The sequence below is a fragment of the Mus caroli genome, chromosome 4 (assembly GCF_900094665.2).
Source record: "Mus caroli chromosome 4, CAROLI_EIJ_v1.1, whole genome shotgun sequence".
Lineage (NCBI taxonomy): Eukaryota > Metazoa > Chordata > Mammalia > Rodentia > Muridae > Mus > Mus caroli.
In genome coordinates, this window is record NC_034573.1 from 90658113 (window position 1) to 90674533 (window position 16421).

At 42.6% G+C, this 16421-nt stretch overlaps 1 protein-coding gene across 7 annotated transcripts in view; it reads left to right on the forward strand.

The window, feature by feature from the left end:
• Positions 1 to 16421, forward strand: part of Patj (PATJ crumbs cell polarity complex component) — a 314627-nt gene that overhangs the window by 138207 nt on the left and 159999 nt on the right. Inside the window, exon 1 of one of the 7 annotated variants that reach the window (XM_021159453.2) lies at positions 5143 to 5516. The exons of the other annotated variants lie outside the window; for them this stretch is intronic. Within the exon in view, the coding sequence (XP_021015112.2) occupies positions 5495 to 5516 (22 nt within the window). The 5' untranslated portion in view covers positions 5143 to 5494. Of the gene's footprint in view, positions 1 to 5142; positions 5517 to 16421 lie in introns of those variants that run through there. 7 annotated transcript variants of the gene reach the window in all.

Consider the following 16421-nt stretch of genomic DNA (forward strand, 5'->3'; position numbering starts at 1 on the left):
GATCAGGTCACCAGAAAGCAAACTAGAACAGTGTGGGACAGCCTTAGGTACCAAGATTGAAAACCATGTTTTGTCAGGGTTCCAGAAACACCAAGGACTTGAGTTGCTTACTGATTTTATAGTGACATCTGGGTCTGTTTCTAGTCTTCACTTCTCTGTCTCCCACTCAGATTTGCTTTTGGCTGTGAGAAAGATGTCCTAGTTTTTTCCCACAGGCCTTTTAAATCCTTGCAACAAAATGAAATGCAAAGTCCTGCCCAAGGCTGACCCTGTAGTTTTTAGTCTCAGTTTTGGTTTAAGCCCCTACTGTCTCCTATCTCCCCTCCCCGACCTGAAACTGGTGTTTATTATTTTCCTTCATGACAAGTAATACAGATGCATTTTTATTCCCTGCCCTCATTCTCCATCCCATAGTGTCTTAGTGAGAGTTACTGTTGCTGTGATGGAACACCACGACCAAAGGAACTTGGGGAGAAAAGGAGTTATCTCACTCTCAGTTCTAACAGTTCATCAAAAGCACTGAGGGCGGGAAGCCATGCAGAGCAGGAACCTGGAAGCAGAGGCTGATGTAAAGGCCATGAGGGGTGCTGCTGACTCACATGGTCTTCGTGGCTTGCCCAGGGTGGGCATTACCACTCCAGGACCACCAGCCCAGGGTTGGTAATACCCACAACGGGCTGGGGCCTCCCCGACTAAGTAAGAAAATATAGCCAAATCTTAAGGAGGCATTTTCTCAATTGAGGTTCCCTCCTCTCTGATGACTCTAGCTTGTGTCAGGTTGACATAAAACTAGCCAGTGAACATAGTTACAGTAACATGCTAACAGGCCAAGGTTTGCTGAGGACAGAGTATGTAGCGTATTTCTTCTTGAAGCTTTGAATGCATTCCCATTTGATATTCAGAAGACTTTGAAGGCTGTTAGACCTCTTATTTCACTCCTTGTCACCTTTGGAAGCTGCACCTGATTCTTTAGCCCAGTAATGTGGGCTAAAGCCCATGTCCTTTACCTACTGTTTTATAGCACTTAGCATAGTATAGCTGTCAGTGGAACTGTTAGGTTAATATCTATCTGTCTTCCTTACTAAACTCTCTTATGTTCCGGGAAGTGAGTGGCTACAGAACCTATTTTTTGGTGGGTGCATTGAATTTCAGTAGTGGAGACGTGCGTGACAGAGGGTCTCTGATCCCAGTGGGACAGTAGGGCTGGCCGAGAGCTGTGCTGCTGCACAGGGGCCCTTTCCTGCTGGCTTCAGCATCTGTCCAGTATCTGTGTACCCGCTTTCACTTTTTAAAGATTACGATATAATTACATCATTCCTTCCTTCCCTTCATTGTCTTCTTTCCCTCTCAAATTATCACCTCCTTTTTTTATTGTTATTGTTACATAGATATGTAGGCATAAATATAAATGTAGCCTTCTGAATCCAGTTAGTGTTGTTTGTATGAATACAGTTTCAGGGTAACCAATTAGGGCTCTCAAGTCTGAGGTAAGGTACTCTCTCCCCCTCACAGTCCCTGTTCCCTTTGTCTCTGGGTATAGCCTGCAGTGCCGTAGCATCTCGCCTAGCAGCCTGACTCTTTTCTGTGCTTGCTTACACCCACCTCGCCCCAGCTGCTGCTAGAAACATACAATGAACTGCTCCTGGGCTGCTTCTTGTTATCTAGCTTTCAGAGCTATAAATGCAGCCCCATCCTACCCTGGTGGGAATTCTTCCCTTTCCTGATGTGATCATTCCAGGATAGAATTGTCTTTGTGGTTTGCATTTTCATCTTGGTTTTCCCTTTTCCTGGGTTGGTTATGGGCTATAATGTATTTATGTGGCTTCTCTAGTCTCTGCTTGGCACCAGTTATGTGTTTTTACTTGAATACTTGCCTAGCACTATATTACAGTTGTGAAACATACTGATAACCTCACATGGTGACCTGGTTCATGCAGATTATACAACCTAGATTATCAGACAGTACAGCTTCGTGTTGTGCCTCAATTCCTGTTTGTATTTTGTTGTTTCATTTTTGATTTGCTCTGTTTTGCTGAAATAGTCTGATTATGTAGGTCAGGCTGATCTTGAACTCCTGATTCTCTTGTCTCAGCCTCTTGAGTGCTGGACTTATGGAAAATGAAGTTTATTAACAAAACTGTTACCGAGAGTTCAAATATTTTATAAGTGTAGAAGCGAAAACTGATAAAAACTTAGTGTACTAGAACTCAGATACACCGTTGACACTCTGTAAGAGCTGTACAGCTGCTGCCTCTGTAATTAATACTCGATGTGCCTTTGTTAAACTGGTCCCCAAAGGTTGCTTATCAGCAGTTAGTTGTTCCATATCAGATGTCCTCAAAAGTTCTTAGTGTGCATATATAAAACCAAGTACATGCACTTTTGGTGTTTAAAAATAGTTTTGCAAGAAATTCTTCTGTTTTCATGCAGGGATGAAAAACTTGTCTCAGTCAAACAAAATCTGTGTCAGGTTTGGAAGACTACTGGGGCATTGACTAGTGCCCTCATCCTAGGAAGCTAGCAGGCCAGGGAGCTCAGTCCTCATACTCTTCCCAAAATATAAGGACAGAAACAGATGATGCAGTTGTCCGTCTCAACGATTTTAAATCTAAAATTCTTTTGGCTGCTATATGCAGACATATATATGAATTATGCATGTGTACACACACACACACACACACACACACACACACACACACGCCCACCCCTTGTCAGTACTGTCCCCTAAGAAATGGTTATACATTTCCTAATGATAGAACAGCTAGAAAGCACAGGGTCACTGCAGTCAGAAGTGTAGAACAGCTAGGATAGCCAGCGGCTGCGCATTTGCCTCACACCTGGGCTAAAGCAGTCCAGAAAAGTAACTTGGTTTTAATCCAGATCCTGAGTGAAAAATACTGTTAGTTAATATGAGAACTTAAAATTCTTTTGACTTGTAAATAAAAGTTTGGAAATTGTGGAAGATAGAAGAGAGTAGAGAACTCTACCTTCCAGTGCCCATTCTGTGTAGAGCTGTGCCCTGTGCCACTGTCGTGACTGAGTGATTGTTGTAGGGCTGTCTGCATGGGAAGAGACACATCAATGCCTCAAGTCTCCATGGGCTACATGTGGTTAGATGGCAGCAGCACCTTCCCACCCACTTCACATGTGACCTTGGCTCCAGGCAGTGCCAGCTGTCCACTAGACTCAGTAGAAATAGGGATTCAGTTGCCCCTGGTTGGGACTTGAAGGGATAATCTTACTCACGGAAGTGTTCTGGGGGTGGGGCTGAACTTGCCCTCGGGCTTCCTGGAATTTTGAGGCTTGTTCTAAAATTGATACAATGTAATGAACATAAGCTACTTGGGAAAGAAAGAGTGTGTTTGGCTTTTGGTTCCAGAGGAAGAGAACAGATAACCAGAAGGAAAGCATGGGGGCAATCCCAGGAAGCTGAGAACAGAGAGCGTGAACTAAAAGTCCAGTGTGGCCATAAACTCTCAAAGCCTGCCCTCAGTTCAAGGCTTCCTCTAGCAAGGGTTTGGTAACCTCCCCAGACAGCACCACTAACTGGGAACCAATACCTGAGCCTATGGGGTGGGGGCGGGGGGCACTTCCCATTCAAACTATTGCAACTCTTTAAAGGTATTAAAATCACTGACTTCTGCATTTGTTACGTACAGTTGTACTTAATACAGATATTTAAATCATAACAAGGTATGAATTAAATACTATGCATGTAAGAGATAGTTGACATTGTAAACCAGTCTCCATTAAAGGAGTGGAAATCAAGTAGCATGCCGCTCCAAAGAAGGGAAAGGAAGTCACTTGTCTTCTGTAAGGGTGTGTGTGGGGGGGGGGGGGGTACTTCAGTGTTGCAGAGCGCACTTGAGGTTTGTCAAACTCTGTGGCTGAGAATCCTGAGACCAAGAGTCACTAGTTTGCCCCATATCACAAAATGGGGTGCTGATGAAGCAAAGGTAGACCCAGGTGTCACTTTTAAGCTCTGCACCCAGTGCTTGCCTCCGTCAACAGAGGACAGAGGTTTTTTGTGCAGCCATAGCCCCCTCAGTGCCCTGTGCACTCAGGTAGATCTCTGCCTCACCAATAGATGTCAGTATAGTCAACAGTAGTTACTGACCAAGCATGGAGCTTGGAGAATGCTCACTCACTGCCAATAGCAGGCAGCATGAGTAGCACCTGCCAGCTTTTGCTACATAAACCCTTTTTATTTTTGATAATGCAAAATATAAGAGTACTGGTTAAGATTAAATTTTTTAGTTTTATAGACCGACTTTCCTTATGTCTTACATAGTTAATTGCCCTTTTATGGATTTGTCCTATTTATATTTAAGTGAAATAAGTAATGTTTATATCCTAGCTATATGATTAGAAGCTGGTAATACTGGTTTCCTCTTTTAGCTTTCTTGAACTGTGAAAGTGTTTTAAGCTTCAGCCCTTGCTGTAGTTCAGGTGAATGTAACAGAAGTACACACTTTATTGTTGAATTGTTGAGCAGCTTTAAGCTACATTTAAATTGCCTTGTGTGTTCCTGACTCTTTCGCCGCTTGGCTTATGAAGCAGTAATTATTGTTTTATCTATAGTTTATACAGAAAGGTTGGACAACACTGAAGTGATTGATAGATTTGGGTTGTAATGTAAATGACAGGCATATTTGCACTTTGCCATATGTGGGTTAGGTGTACTGAGCTGGGCTGGGCTGGGCTGGGCAAGGTAGGGCAGGTGAAGTGGGTTTAGCTTTTTTTTTTTTTTAAACAGTTTCTATGAATTACCTTTGTTCCCATTTAAGTTTTCCTCCCAAAGCTAACTTGTATTTAAAGTGTCAGAGAAACTAGTGAGTCATAACTAAGGCATTATAGTTTGGACTGATTGCTTTGTGGGGTTTTGTGCTGGAAGCAATAAGGAAGAGAAATGTTGGTGACTCTTCTGAACTGGGGGCAGGCTTAAATCCGTAGCTGCCTTTAATTTGCATGGGAAAGATGCTGTCCCCCAAAGCACTGCTTCTCAGCAGGAATATGGGACGTTAACATGATATCAATGGAAGCTGGCCACAAAATAAATAGTTGTGTTTGTATTGCCTCCTGCTCTGAAATAGAGCTGTCTTTCCTGTGTGCACAGGGTGGCTGGTGTCACAGCCTGCAGCATGCAGTCCCTAAGTATGCAGGGTGACCGAGCGTCAGAGCCAGCAGCAGCCTGCAGCATCCAAGGATCTGACTGGAGAACCAGGGATTTTTGCCGGCAGACCTTGCAGGCAGCTCTCACCTACTGGCAGATGTGACTCTTAGCTTGAGGGAGAGATTGAAATGAGCTTCAGTGATTGTTTCCCATGGTAGGAACAAAATGACAGGTTGCCCTTTAAAAGAATAAAATCTGAGGGAAAAAGAATATAGACCCAAGGTCGTGGGAAGAGAGGACAGAGTCAGTGGAGAGAGTGGAGCTGCTTCCAGTATCTTCTTGTCAGGAATGCAGCAACCCTGAAGAGAGCAGTCCTGCAGCATGGTCCACGGGGGCTTCCCAGGTAAGGCTTCTGTTGCTGACGAGAGCTCAGGTCTTGCTACATGCAGTCCAATGCTACTTTAATTTTGGTGCAGAATATCATGTCGTTTAATGATCAAAACATCAGGAAGCTAAGGCATCTCTCTTAAGTGAGAGAGTAGGGGCTCTTGGGCATGAGCAAGGTATCCGGATGCATGCTGGAATCCTCACAGCACCTTTAGCTGGAGGCAGCCTTAGAGGGTTTTTAGAAAATACGGCACTTTATCGGACTGTCAAGAATGCGTTAGGAGTTTCTGCACCCAAATCTTTAACACTCCGTGCATGCAGCATGCTTGCCTTTCACCCTCATGATTGAGAAGTGCATCTCCTGGGCATTTATTAGCATCATTTGTGGCTTCACTGTGGTGAAGGGAGAAAGGTATTTACATAGAATGAGGGTATTCTGATTAATTCTAAAGCTGAGAAATCAGCATTTGGGATGTAGATGAAAGCAGTGTATCACTAAGGAATCGGAGCAGCACACAGAAAGCTGCTTTTCCTAACCTGTAAATAGTCCCTAAAAGAGTATTTGATCATTGGGACTGGCTCTCAGTCTCCACCATCTGAGCCTGCACCTTTGAGTCATTAGGTTGGGGGGCTCAGCTTCTGCAAGCATCACCAGCCACTTCCTTGTTAAACATATGTTCTGAAAATTACTGCTCAGTTGACAATAGGAGACTCTCAGTAGTCTGAGCATCTGTGTGACTTTTAAAATGTTGATATGTTAGAACCAGAGCTCTTTCTTTTCTGGTTAAAATGTACAATATTTAGAACCAATAAGAGTCTTCATGAGTCCCTTTATCTACGGGTCAGTTTACTCAGAGTCTGATGCAGCGTGACTTTCTTTTCATTTTCAGTAGAATGACTCAATTAGGTTTTCTCCTGCACTTACAGGACACATGGAGCAGTCCCGATTTAAGCAAGCACACCTTACTCCTGGCTCTTCTTTCACGATAACTGAGTACAAACTTGCTCTTTTCTGTAGCATCACTTCTGGGCATTTTAATGAAGGTCCTACATACCCTATTATCCAATCTGTACATTTAGTTTCCAGGAAATATCTGAACTGTTAAACATGTGTGTCACAGATTCCCCAGAGGGACGACTGCCTTCATTGGATTTGTTTCTGTTATGCAGTTGGAATTGCTTTCTGATAGCTGTCATTGTCAAATGATTGTTTGACAATCTTGTCAAACTTGCATTGACAAGAAACTGTGGGGATGACCAAGAACCTGGTGGATCAGCCTGCTTCACTCCAGACTCCTTAAGTCGTTGGTTCAGTGTGTTTGTATTTTAGTTCTCAGGTTTTGGGGTTTGTTTGTTTGTTTGTTTGTTTGTTTGAAATCAATCCAAATTATAAGTCCATTTGAATCTCCTCACTGCTGTGAAGTTGCCATTGTTTGCACTTCAAAGCCATGGTAAGAGTCTCAGTTTCTGGAAACTGCGTTACATGGATGCATTCATTAGGAATTTCCATATTCTTTGCATTTAATCACAATAATATATGAACTCAGTTTTAGAACTGAGACCAGCTATAAATGTGAGCTGTCATGGAGCATGTATGTGGAGCATGTGTGTGCTGCATGTATTATATCCATATTGCTTCTACTCAGGGTTAACTACTCAAGATCTTATAGCAAATAGCTCCAATGTTTAAAAAAAAATCTTCTGTCTTTTTACATCTTATCTATCTACCTACTTGTGTACCTATGTATGTACATATGTCTATTGTGCATATGTGTGTGTGTGTGTGCCTTCATTAGTTTATACGTACCATGTACCTACAACTACCCACGGAGCATAGATCTAGAGTCTTAAGAGGTTGTGAGTTACCTGACTTAGGTCTAGGAACCAAACCTGGGTCCTCTGCAAGAGCAGTAAGCACTCTCTCCAGCCCCTAATTCCAAAGTATGTCTAATGTCATGGTCACATACTGTGTCCATTGTTTATGCCCTCAGTTAATATTACACTAATATTAATCAGTTAATATTAGTTTTCATGGAGTGGGCAGGTTGTTGGTATCTTAAACAGGCGTAAGCATGACAGACTCTATTATGATCCTGTCTAAATTAGAGTCCCTGTGAGCCAGACTGGGTGAAAAGTGTGCATGCTTCTCACTGCAGCATTTGGAAGAGTCTTGTGATTTTGAGAGCAGGCTGGGCTATACATTGAGACAGAGAAGCTGGAGATGGGGGCATTTGAGGAGGAAAGAGGGAAGGGAGGGAAAGAGGGAACAACAGAGGGAACCGAAAGTCCATAAAGAGCCAAGAAGCACTGTATCTGTGGCCAGTGGGATAGAAAGGAGAGAAACTGAACCAAGGAGGGTGCTTCTCACCCTGTATCCTGAGACAAACTAAAGCGATTTCTGAACTGGAGATTAGAGTTGTAGCTCACCCAGTGAGCCTGTGTGTTAGAACACTGAAATATAATTCCTAGTTTTCCTTTCTCCCCTTTAAAAAGGTTTTCTGTATACTTTGCTGCTTCATATACTTTATTTTCTTTATAGTTTCTCATATAAATTTATAAATTATTGGTCTTAATTTATAGGTAAAACATCCATGAAAAACATTCATGGCATTCTTCAGCACTTTACATTTAAATATTGAAGGTTCCCATTCAAGGTAATAAGACTGAATTGGGAAAATTACAGCAATGGAGGCATGCCATGAGCTGATGGGTGTGCTTCGCTGTGTGAGGCTCAGAGCAGCACCAGCCAGACCTCCCTCTCAGCGCCAGCAAATGTCTCTCCCTTCACGGAAAAATTGGTGCGCTTAGGGAAGAGGTAGCAAGTCTCCTGATATTAGCTGCATGGAAATGGGTAAGTTTGTGGCTTCATGAACATTTAGGCAAAATTCGGAAAGCTTGTGCTTCGAGTCATTTCTTATTTCCATGCTTGTTGGCATTAGTATTTTATTCATGGTGTCTTGAATCGCATTTGGCTCTTAGCTCAGTAGTTCTTATGTCTTCTTCAGGTGCTCAGTATCCTATAGTATCTGCTACCGTGAATCTTAACAAATCCAGTTACAGATGTGGGTGCATCCTGGGAGTGGGAGCCATCACAATTTCAGAAGCAACAATCTTATAATTTACAAAAATAAGCGGGAGATTGGCATCTGATGGCTAAAACTGGAACACCAAGATGCTTCTTCATTTCTTTTTTTCTTCTGGTTTTGTTTTTCAAGACAGGGTTTCTCTGTGTAGCCCTGGCTGTACTGGAACTCACTCTGTAGACCAGACTGGCCTCAAAAGCAGAGATGCACCCACCTCTGCCTCCCTGAATCCTGGGACTAATGGTGTGAACCACCACCACCAGGCTCATTTTGGTTTTGATACAGTGTCTCCCTGTGTAGCCCATGCCAGCCTGGAACTTATTATTTAGCCCAGGTGGAATTTGTAGTACTCCCTCTCACAAGCGGGCATTTCAGACATGAGAACCAGACTTGGAAAAGTTTTGATATGTCTATAAAAGAATGTCTGTCTTCTGTGTCAGTTGCGACTGTTACTCTGGTGTGTAGAGCTGCTGAAATCTCCTTTTCATGTTCATTGCTTTCCTTCCTCAGTGTCAGGCGCTGTGTTGTATGTTTAATAACTTGTAAGTTATTTAGTCCCTTGTTTTGATTGTTCTTTAACAAGTGACATTGTAGCAGGTAGATAATCTGGATTGCATAGCAACAGAACCTGTGGCAACCTCCTTCCCGTTCTTCAGGCCCCTGAGAATCTGCAATCTGTTTTCTTAAGTTTAATTACCACTTCCCTTGTGAGCATAGTGTCTGTGGCTTGCAGTGGTAGTCTGAGATTAGCTCTCTAGGTTTTGCTTTTCCCAATAGTAGGGGTTGAAGTTGTCTTTAGTCTCCCTGTATGCATTTTATGCAATTTTTAATTCTAAGTCAGAAGTTCCAGAATCTATTAGTGAACAGAATAGTTCTCAAAGTGTGGCCCATCACCCTCCATAGGCAGTGGAACATTTCACTTCTGTTTTATGAAGTTTCATGAAGGCAAAGTCAAAACATGGAGGAAGCTAAGTAGCTCGCCAGCCCAGGAACAGATACCAGATAAGGAGAACAAGAAAGTGTGACCACCGGCAGACTGAGGGTGAGATTAGCACAAATAATCCACAGATGCGGGGGCCCAGCATTGTAAAAAGAGAGTGAATTCCAGGAGGGAAGTAGGGCCACTATCAGACATGCTTGGGAGTGTTTCTTTACACAATCACCAGCAATCCAAGCTCAGAATTGCTATGGTTTTCACTTTACAAACGAGACACTCTAGTAAGGCTAATCAAAAGCAGCCCTAAGTTCTTAACTGCTATTGGCAGAGCTAGGTTTGGGTCCAAATCCAAACCCCAACACCAAGTTCTTCTTCCTTGGCTTTGTTGATGAAGCTGAGCACTCAAGTTTCAGACCTAGAGATTTAGGGGATCGGGTAGCTCTAGCTCCCCCAAAGCTCTCAGAAATTCACTCTTGAGAGGCTGGACATAGGCCTTCACCATATGCAGGTGCCCTCCGAACCAGGCAGCGGGTCTTTGTCCTATGAGCACCTCCATGCCTGACTATGGGTGGTGCTAGTCCTATAGAATTCCACCAACATTTGAACCAAGATGATATTCCTGAGTGGGTAAAATATAGTCAGTGACCCATCCCCAACATCTGAAGGTGACAGTCCTAGATTAGTTAGTTGTATGCATTCAGTGTCAAGTTGATGCTTTGGGGACCTGGTTCTGATTGAGTGCCTGTCCTCTGAGAGAGATAGCTGTCAATACTGTCTCACCAGGCAGGAAAAATTGGCTGTAATATAATAGCTTCAGGCAACTTATTGTTAGAGAGAGAGAGAGAGAAAGAGAGAAGAATCCATGGCTTAGGTTGAGACACAGGCCTGTCCTTGAGAACATGATATTTTTGAGCCGTTCTCTTAGTCCCTCCCAGCCTCCTGAGTTCCTTGTATCTAGGAGAGACTATGGAAGTACTACATGAGATAGATTTATTTGAGGCGACTGTAGCTCAGTTATCATTATACATTGGAGTTAAGAATGGCCCCTGAAAGATTTTAGGTTGGTGTCAAACAGCGGTTTCTTGGCCTGCTTTGCCCTTGACTGTGTTGCTCACTTCTTCCTCAGAGGTCCAGCCCCTCTTTGTCTTTTCTTGGGGCGATAGCAGTTGCTCACAGACGCATGAGATCCTATCCTGGTTCCTCCTGTCAGCTGCCTTCAACATGGGATCAGATTAAAGCTGTTGTAGCTTTGTGTCTGAAAAAATATTGTAAAGAAATACGTTAAAGCCCAAAGCACAGTCATAAATGCTTTACAGCCATGCATAGCATCAGCTCCTGAGCTGACGTCTTCTGCTGCAGGTTTGACAGTCTTTGGTATCTGTTTTGTGTCATTGTCAGAGTCCCTGCTGCCAGGTGTTCAGAANTTTTTTTTTTTTTTTTTTGCTAGACTTTTCAGGTATGTGGGAGAAACGTCTCCTCCCTGAAGGAGCTCTTAGGTGCAGCTTCTGGGCTCCATCCTGACTCGCTTGTTGTTTAGATAAATGCAGATCTAGGTCACAACAGAATCTGAAGTACAGTTTCACAGCTGGACTTCATAAAATAGGCACTCTCTTATTGTAGAAAGGATATATATAATTTACCATTTAGGTTAGCTGCTTATTTTGGAGGGGGTGGATATGAGGATATAAATGAGTGCGTGTACATGGGTAGAGATCAAAGAGCCACCTTGCAAAGCTGTTTTTCTCCTTTCACAGTCGGGTCCAAGGATTGAAGTAAGTTTATCAGGCTAGGTCACAAACAAGGGGCCCAAGGGGTCAACTGTTTACTCTGGTATAAAAAAGCAACTGACTTATTTCATTTTGTACAATGTTGTCAGGGTTTGTAGATATTGTAGTATACAAAAGGATTTTCTCCATGCTACAAGGTGCATGGTATTTCAGTGTGTGTATACATCCCATTTAGTTATCCAGTCATTCATTGGTAGACAGTTGGGCTGCTTCTATCTCTTGGCAGTGTGACAGGCCCTGCTCTGATTAAAGCTATGGATCTCTTCGAGATCTGCTTTTGGATCTTTTGGATGTACATGGTTAGTGCTCAATCGCATGGCAGTGAGACGTGTAAGTTTTTTGAGGCACTGCCTTACTGATTCCACAGCAGTTGCACCATTTACCACGAACAACCACTCATGCACCCAGCTGGGAGTTCTCTCAACGCCTGGTTCTCCCAGCAGCCATTCACATGAAATGATAATTGCCTGAGGTTTCCATCCTCATTCTGTCCTGCTCAGAGATGCTGAGCACGGTCTCACGTGCATCCTGGCAGGTGTGTATTATCTTGGAGTGCTGTCTTTTCATGCCCTTTGCCCATTGTAAAAGTGAGTTGTTTCATTTTGTTGATGAATTACAAGTTTTTCAGTGTATATTCAAGATACAAACGACTTGTCAAGTACATTCTTCATTCAGTTTACGGCTTTTCAGTCAGTTGATAAGTGAAAATAACATCCCAATTTGTCTATCTTTACTTTTGGCATCATGTTCAAGAAATCATTCCCAAAGCCAGGTCATGAAATTTTGCCTTATTTCCTTCCAAAAATACCACAAGTGGGGGACTAGATCTTATTTACCTGACTCTGTTTTTAAACCACCTTTAGACCCATAGTAAAATTCCCAGTTCCCCTTCCCCTTATTCTCCCCTGCCCAGCAGTATCCTCTGCTAGAGCATATTTGTTGTCATGGATGAACTGCTCGGATGCATGCTCATTGTACCACCCTGTAGTTTGTATTAGAAGTCACTCTCACCCTTGCATGTTCATGACATGTTCACATGACCTCTTGACAGGTTCAGTGGACTCCTGAGCACTTCTGCCAGAGAAATACCCACAGGCCAGTGCCACTGGCCTAAAGGATCTCTACAACACCCACCCATCCCCTTTGTCCCTGTTAGGGGGTTAATTTTTAATTAAGAACTTTGACTATTCAAAAGATGTCATCATAAGAGGTTTTAGTCCCTTGGTGTTTCATACTCATCGAAGTATAAATTTAAGAAGGATTATCTCATCTTCTTTCTGTCAGTCTTTGTTAACAAAAGCCTGAGAACCATAAACTATCCTTAGGAAAACTGCCAGCTCTTCACTTCAAACACAATAAACTTTATTCTTACATAAGTGTTTGGACCATTTTATGAAGCCTGTGAGTTAAAGCAGGCAAGATTATTATTTCCATTTAACCCATGGCCAAACTGAGACTGGACTAGTGATCCGATCTCCCACGATTTCTTGTCTGGACAATAGAGTCAGGTTCTGAACCCCATCCATCAGTAGTTCCTCCTCACAGCTCTCTAGAAATCACTGCACGCCCTCAGGACCCGGTGACTATGCCAGTTCCTGGGCACCAAGAAAAAGATCATGCCGGTGGCTGCTTCCTTCACCTGAGGTCTCTCTATGTGCTATTTACTTCAGAAATGCTGGTGCTCAGACTCAAGGCTCTGTGTATGTACAACTGAACTATACTCTCAGCTCTGTGAAAAACCCCATAGGAACTCAGAGGCCGTGGGATGAAATTAGTAAATACAAGTATTTATTATTGCTTAGTGTTGTTTGAATGAAGTGAATTATGTTTAGATCACATTGTAACAAATGATAAAATTCATGTTGCTTTTTTCCCCATTAAACTAATTTCAAAGGTCTCATGAGATATTTTTGTCACTGTTTAAAAATTAATTTCTGTGCAACCTTGTGCCTGTTAGTTAAACTCTTGTAGTCTGTTTACTCTTGTGTAAAGTAAAGACAATTATAGAAATAATTTAAAAACATGCTGTGTAATTAAAACTGGTTTAATGGGGCTTTTAGGAACTCTGTAGGAGACAAGGAAAGCTGTGTCTGGTGGGGGAATAACTTGAGGCACAGAGAATTGGTAGGTACGAGGCACCATGCCGAGCTCTACATCCTTAACCTAAGTTCCTTGGGCTGTAAACAGATGGAAACCTTTGTAATAGATTAATAGTACAATATAGCAAAATGGAAATTGGAAAGTAGTTATTTCTCTAACTAGCTCTTTTTAACTTTACTATGTATCCTTTATTTAGTAAAGGTCTTTGACCCTAAAAATTAAGTCTTAATAATAAATAAACATATGAATGACCCAAATAAGACGTCATTATCGTTTTAATTTTTCCAGACTTTAACTCATTACAGTAGGAGTGTGTACAGTAGGAGTGTGGAGGTGAGGGGCTTGTGGGTGTTGTTATTGTTGTTGTTAATACGAGGAACTAAAGGTTAAAAAACCTAGGACCTGTCTAGCATTGTGGGGTGTTTTCTTTTGTATTGGGATGCAAAGCAGATAGATCTCTGTAGTTTTAAGGCCAACCTGGTCTACATAGTGAGTTCCCATATAGAAGGGATATATGTTTGTTTGTATGTATGTACATACATACATACATCCTGTCTCAACAAAACAAAATTTAAAAAAATAGAACCTTATATATTTTGGCAAGTATTATACCATTGGTCTACATCCCCAGTCATAATAAGAATTTTTGATTAATTTGTAACCCATCTCTTGATCACTATAGGTACTAAAGAATTTATAAATTTGTTTTTATATATCATTTATATATTTTATGCTAACCCTGTAGTTCTGTCTATAGTGTTCAGAGGTAGTTTCTTCCTCTAACAAGAAAGCGGGTAACACAATGAATGACTGTAGCAGCTCAACAGAACATTGCCACACCCCAGCTATAATCCTGCTTCCTTCCTCTCTGAACCTTCTTCTGACAATTATGTGAAGTGATGCTGTGTGCAAGGCCTGATTGCAAGTGCAGGCATAGAGAATAGTTGTCTTCTGTTTTCTGTCAGTAAGGGGCCAGGTCATCTGGCAGATACCACATTATAATTTCTTTTCTACTTTCTGCTACAGTTTAATTATCTGAAACTATGATTTCCCCACTTGCACAAAATATAATTAAACACCTAACACTGTCAGTGCCAGTGCTGGTGGCAATGAACCGAAACCCATGGGACCTTTGTCAGTCAGCTTTGTATGAGGCATCTACCCAGGTCTTTCACCTCTCTACTGTGCTATAGCCACGGGGCATTTGCAACACAGTACTTCTATGGTGACTAAAAAACAAAAACACCCCACTCCCTGTTGCAATATAGACAGTGTAACACAAAGGATTATAAAGAGTGCTTTCGAAAGTATATTTTGGTTTTTTCCCCCAGTGCCATTTTCAAATTTAAAAACTTTTTTTTTTTTGGTGACCTCATAAGATTTATTTACACTTGGATTATGTTTGCAGGAAGCTACCACTGACACACATCCCAGCCCAACAATAGTCGATAGAAATCTACTAAAATAATATAATAAAAGTGACTCCTTGGTCTCATCTCCAGGAAGTAAGTTGACAGAGAGGCCAGATAGCACTGAAAATGGAGCCCCTACCGCAGCTCATCCAGGTTCGGTAATTCGGGAAACAGGTGTAGTAAACTGACAGCAAAGCCTCATGGGTACAGAGTGTAGCAGGGACCCTGTGCACTTGAGCATGGGTCCTATGTTAGCTTTCTTCCTGACTGAGGTGGATTTACTTCCCCTCAGGCCTAACCTGATTTCATGTTGTTTTAACCATATGGGGTCAATGAACCTATATTTGTCTTTGTAGACTGATCATTTGCCAACTATCTCCCCCACCCACCCACCCACCCCTGCATGATTGCCTCAGAGCAAGCATCTCCATACCTCCTTACCAGAGGGCTTTGGCTGAGTGCTCAGTCACATGACCTGAGATAAAGAAGGAAGGAGCTGGGCTCCCTGTGGAAGTGAGAAGTGAAGAGAGCCCAGCTGTGGCTTGGCTTCCAACCCGAGGCATGAGCCTCAGTGTGGAGATGACAGTAGTCAAAGTGTCCTGATGTGAGGAACTTTTGGATTCTGTTGTTCAATATGCCATTTGTTTTGATTAAGTTCCCTGACCCTGAGTGTTTTCTTGACTTTGAATTCTGGACTGTCTTCTTTGTCCCTCTAAAGTTCACAAGGTTATTAAGAGGTTAGGGATATACACGTGAAATCACTGTCCACTGTCCCATAACTGAAAGAGCCTAATGGTACTTGGAACTTTCAGTGGTTTTGACAGTATCGATTCAGTCTTTACTTTTTCATGTAATGTACCTCATAGTGAGTAGTATAGTGTCTGTTACAGAGCTGGCATTCAGAATTTTTAATGAATAAATGAAGTTAAATTACTGCTCTGGCTTCTTAAATTGCTTTTGGTCTCTTCCCCTCCATACCGTTAACTAGGTTCCTATCCTGTCATTCGTGGGTGCATAACTCAGCCCTGCTAGATGACCAGGCTTCCTAGTCTTCCTACTGTTGAGTACTAATTCATCCCTGACACTGTTCACGGCGTTCCGGCTTCTCTAGCTAGGTTTGCAGCTTCCTTACCTCCTGCTCCTAACTGTAGTTCCAGGAATGTCTGTCCTGGTCCGAAGCTCTGGGCAGCCAGTCACCTGTTGTCTGTTGTTTCCCTAAGCCAGCCCAGTGTCAACCAGGAGCTTCTCTCAGAGCTCTGAGCATCAAGCCATAGCTCCTCGTCAGCCTCCCTGACTCAGACCTGGCATCAGATGATACGTGTTCTTTATCTCTTTTCCCTAAACTAGAGACTGCCTCCCAGGTGCTGGGATTAAAGGCGCGCGCGGCTCATATCTCTTTATTGTGGGGAAGCATACAGGATTTGGAGTGGCGGACACCCAAACCTGCCCCACTAGTATGCTGTAGAGGAGTTGTACTTTGGGCAGGTTCCAAACCTTATACTGGCCTCAGCTTCTCGGTCTTTAAGAAATACAGTTATGCCGGGCAGTGGTGGTGCACGCCTTTAATCCTAGCACTTGGGAGGCAGAGGCAGGCGGATTTCT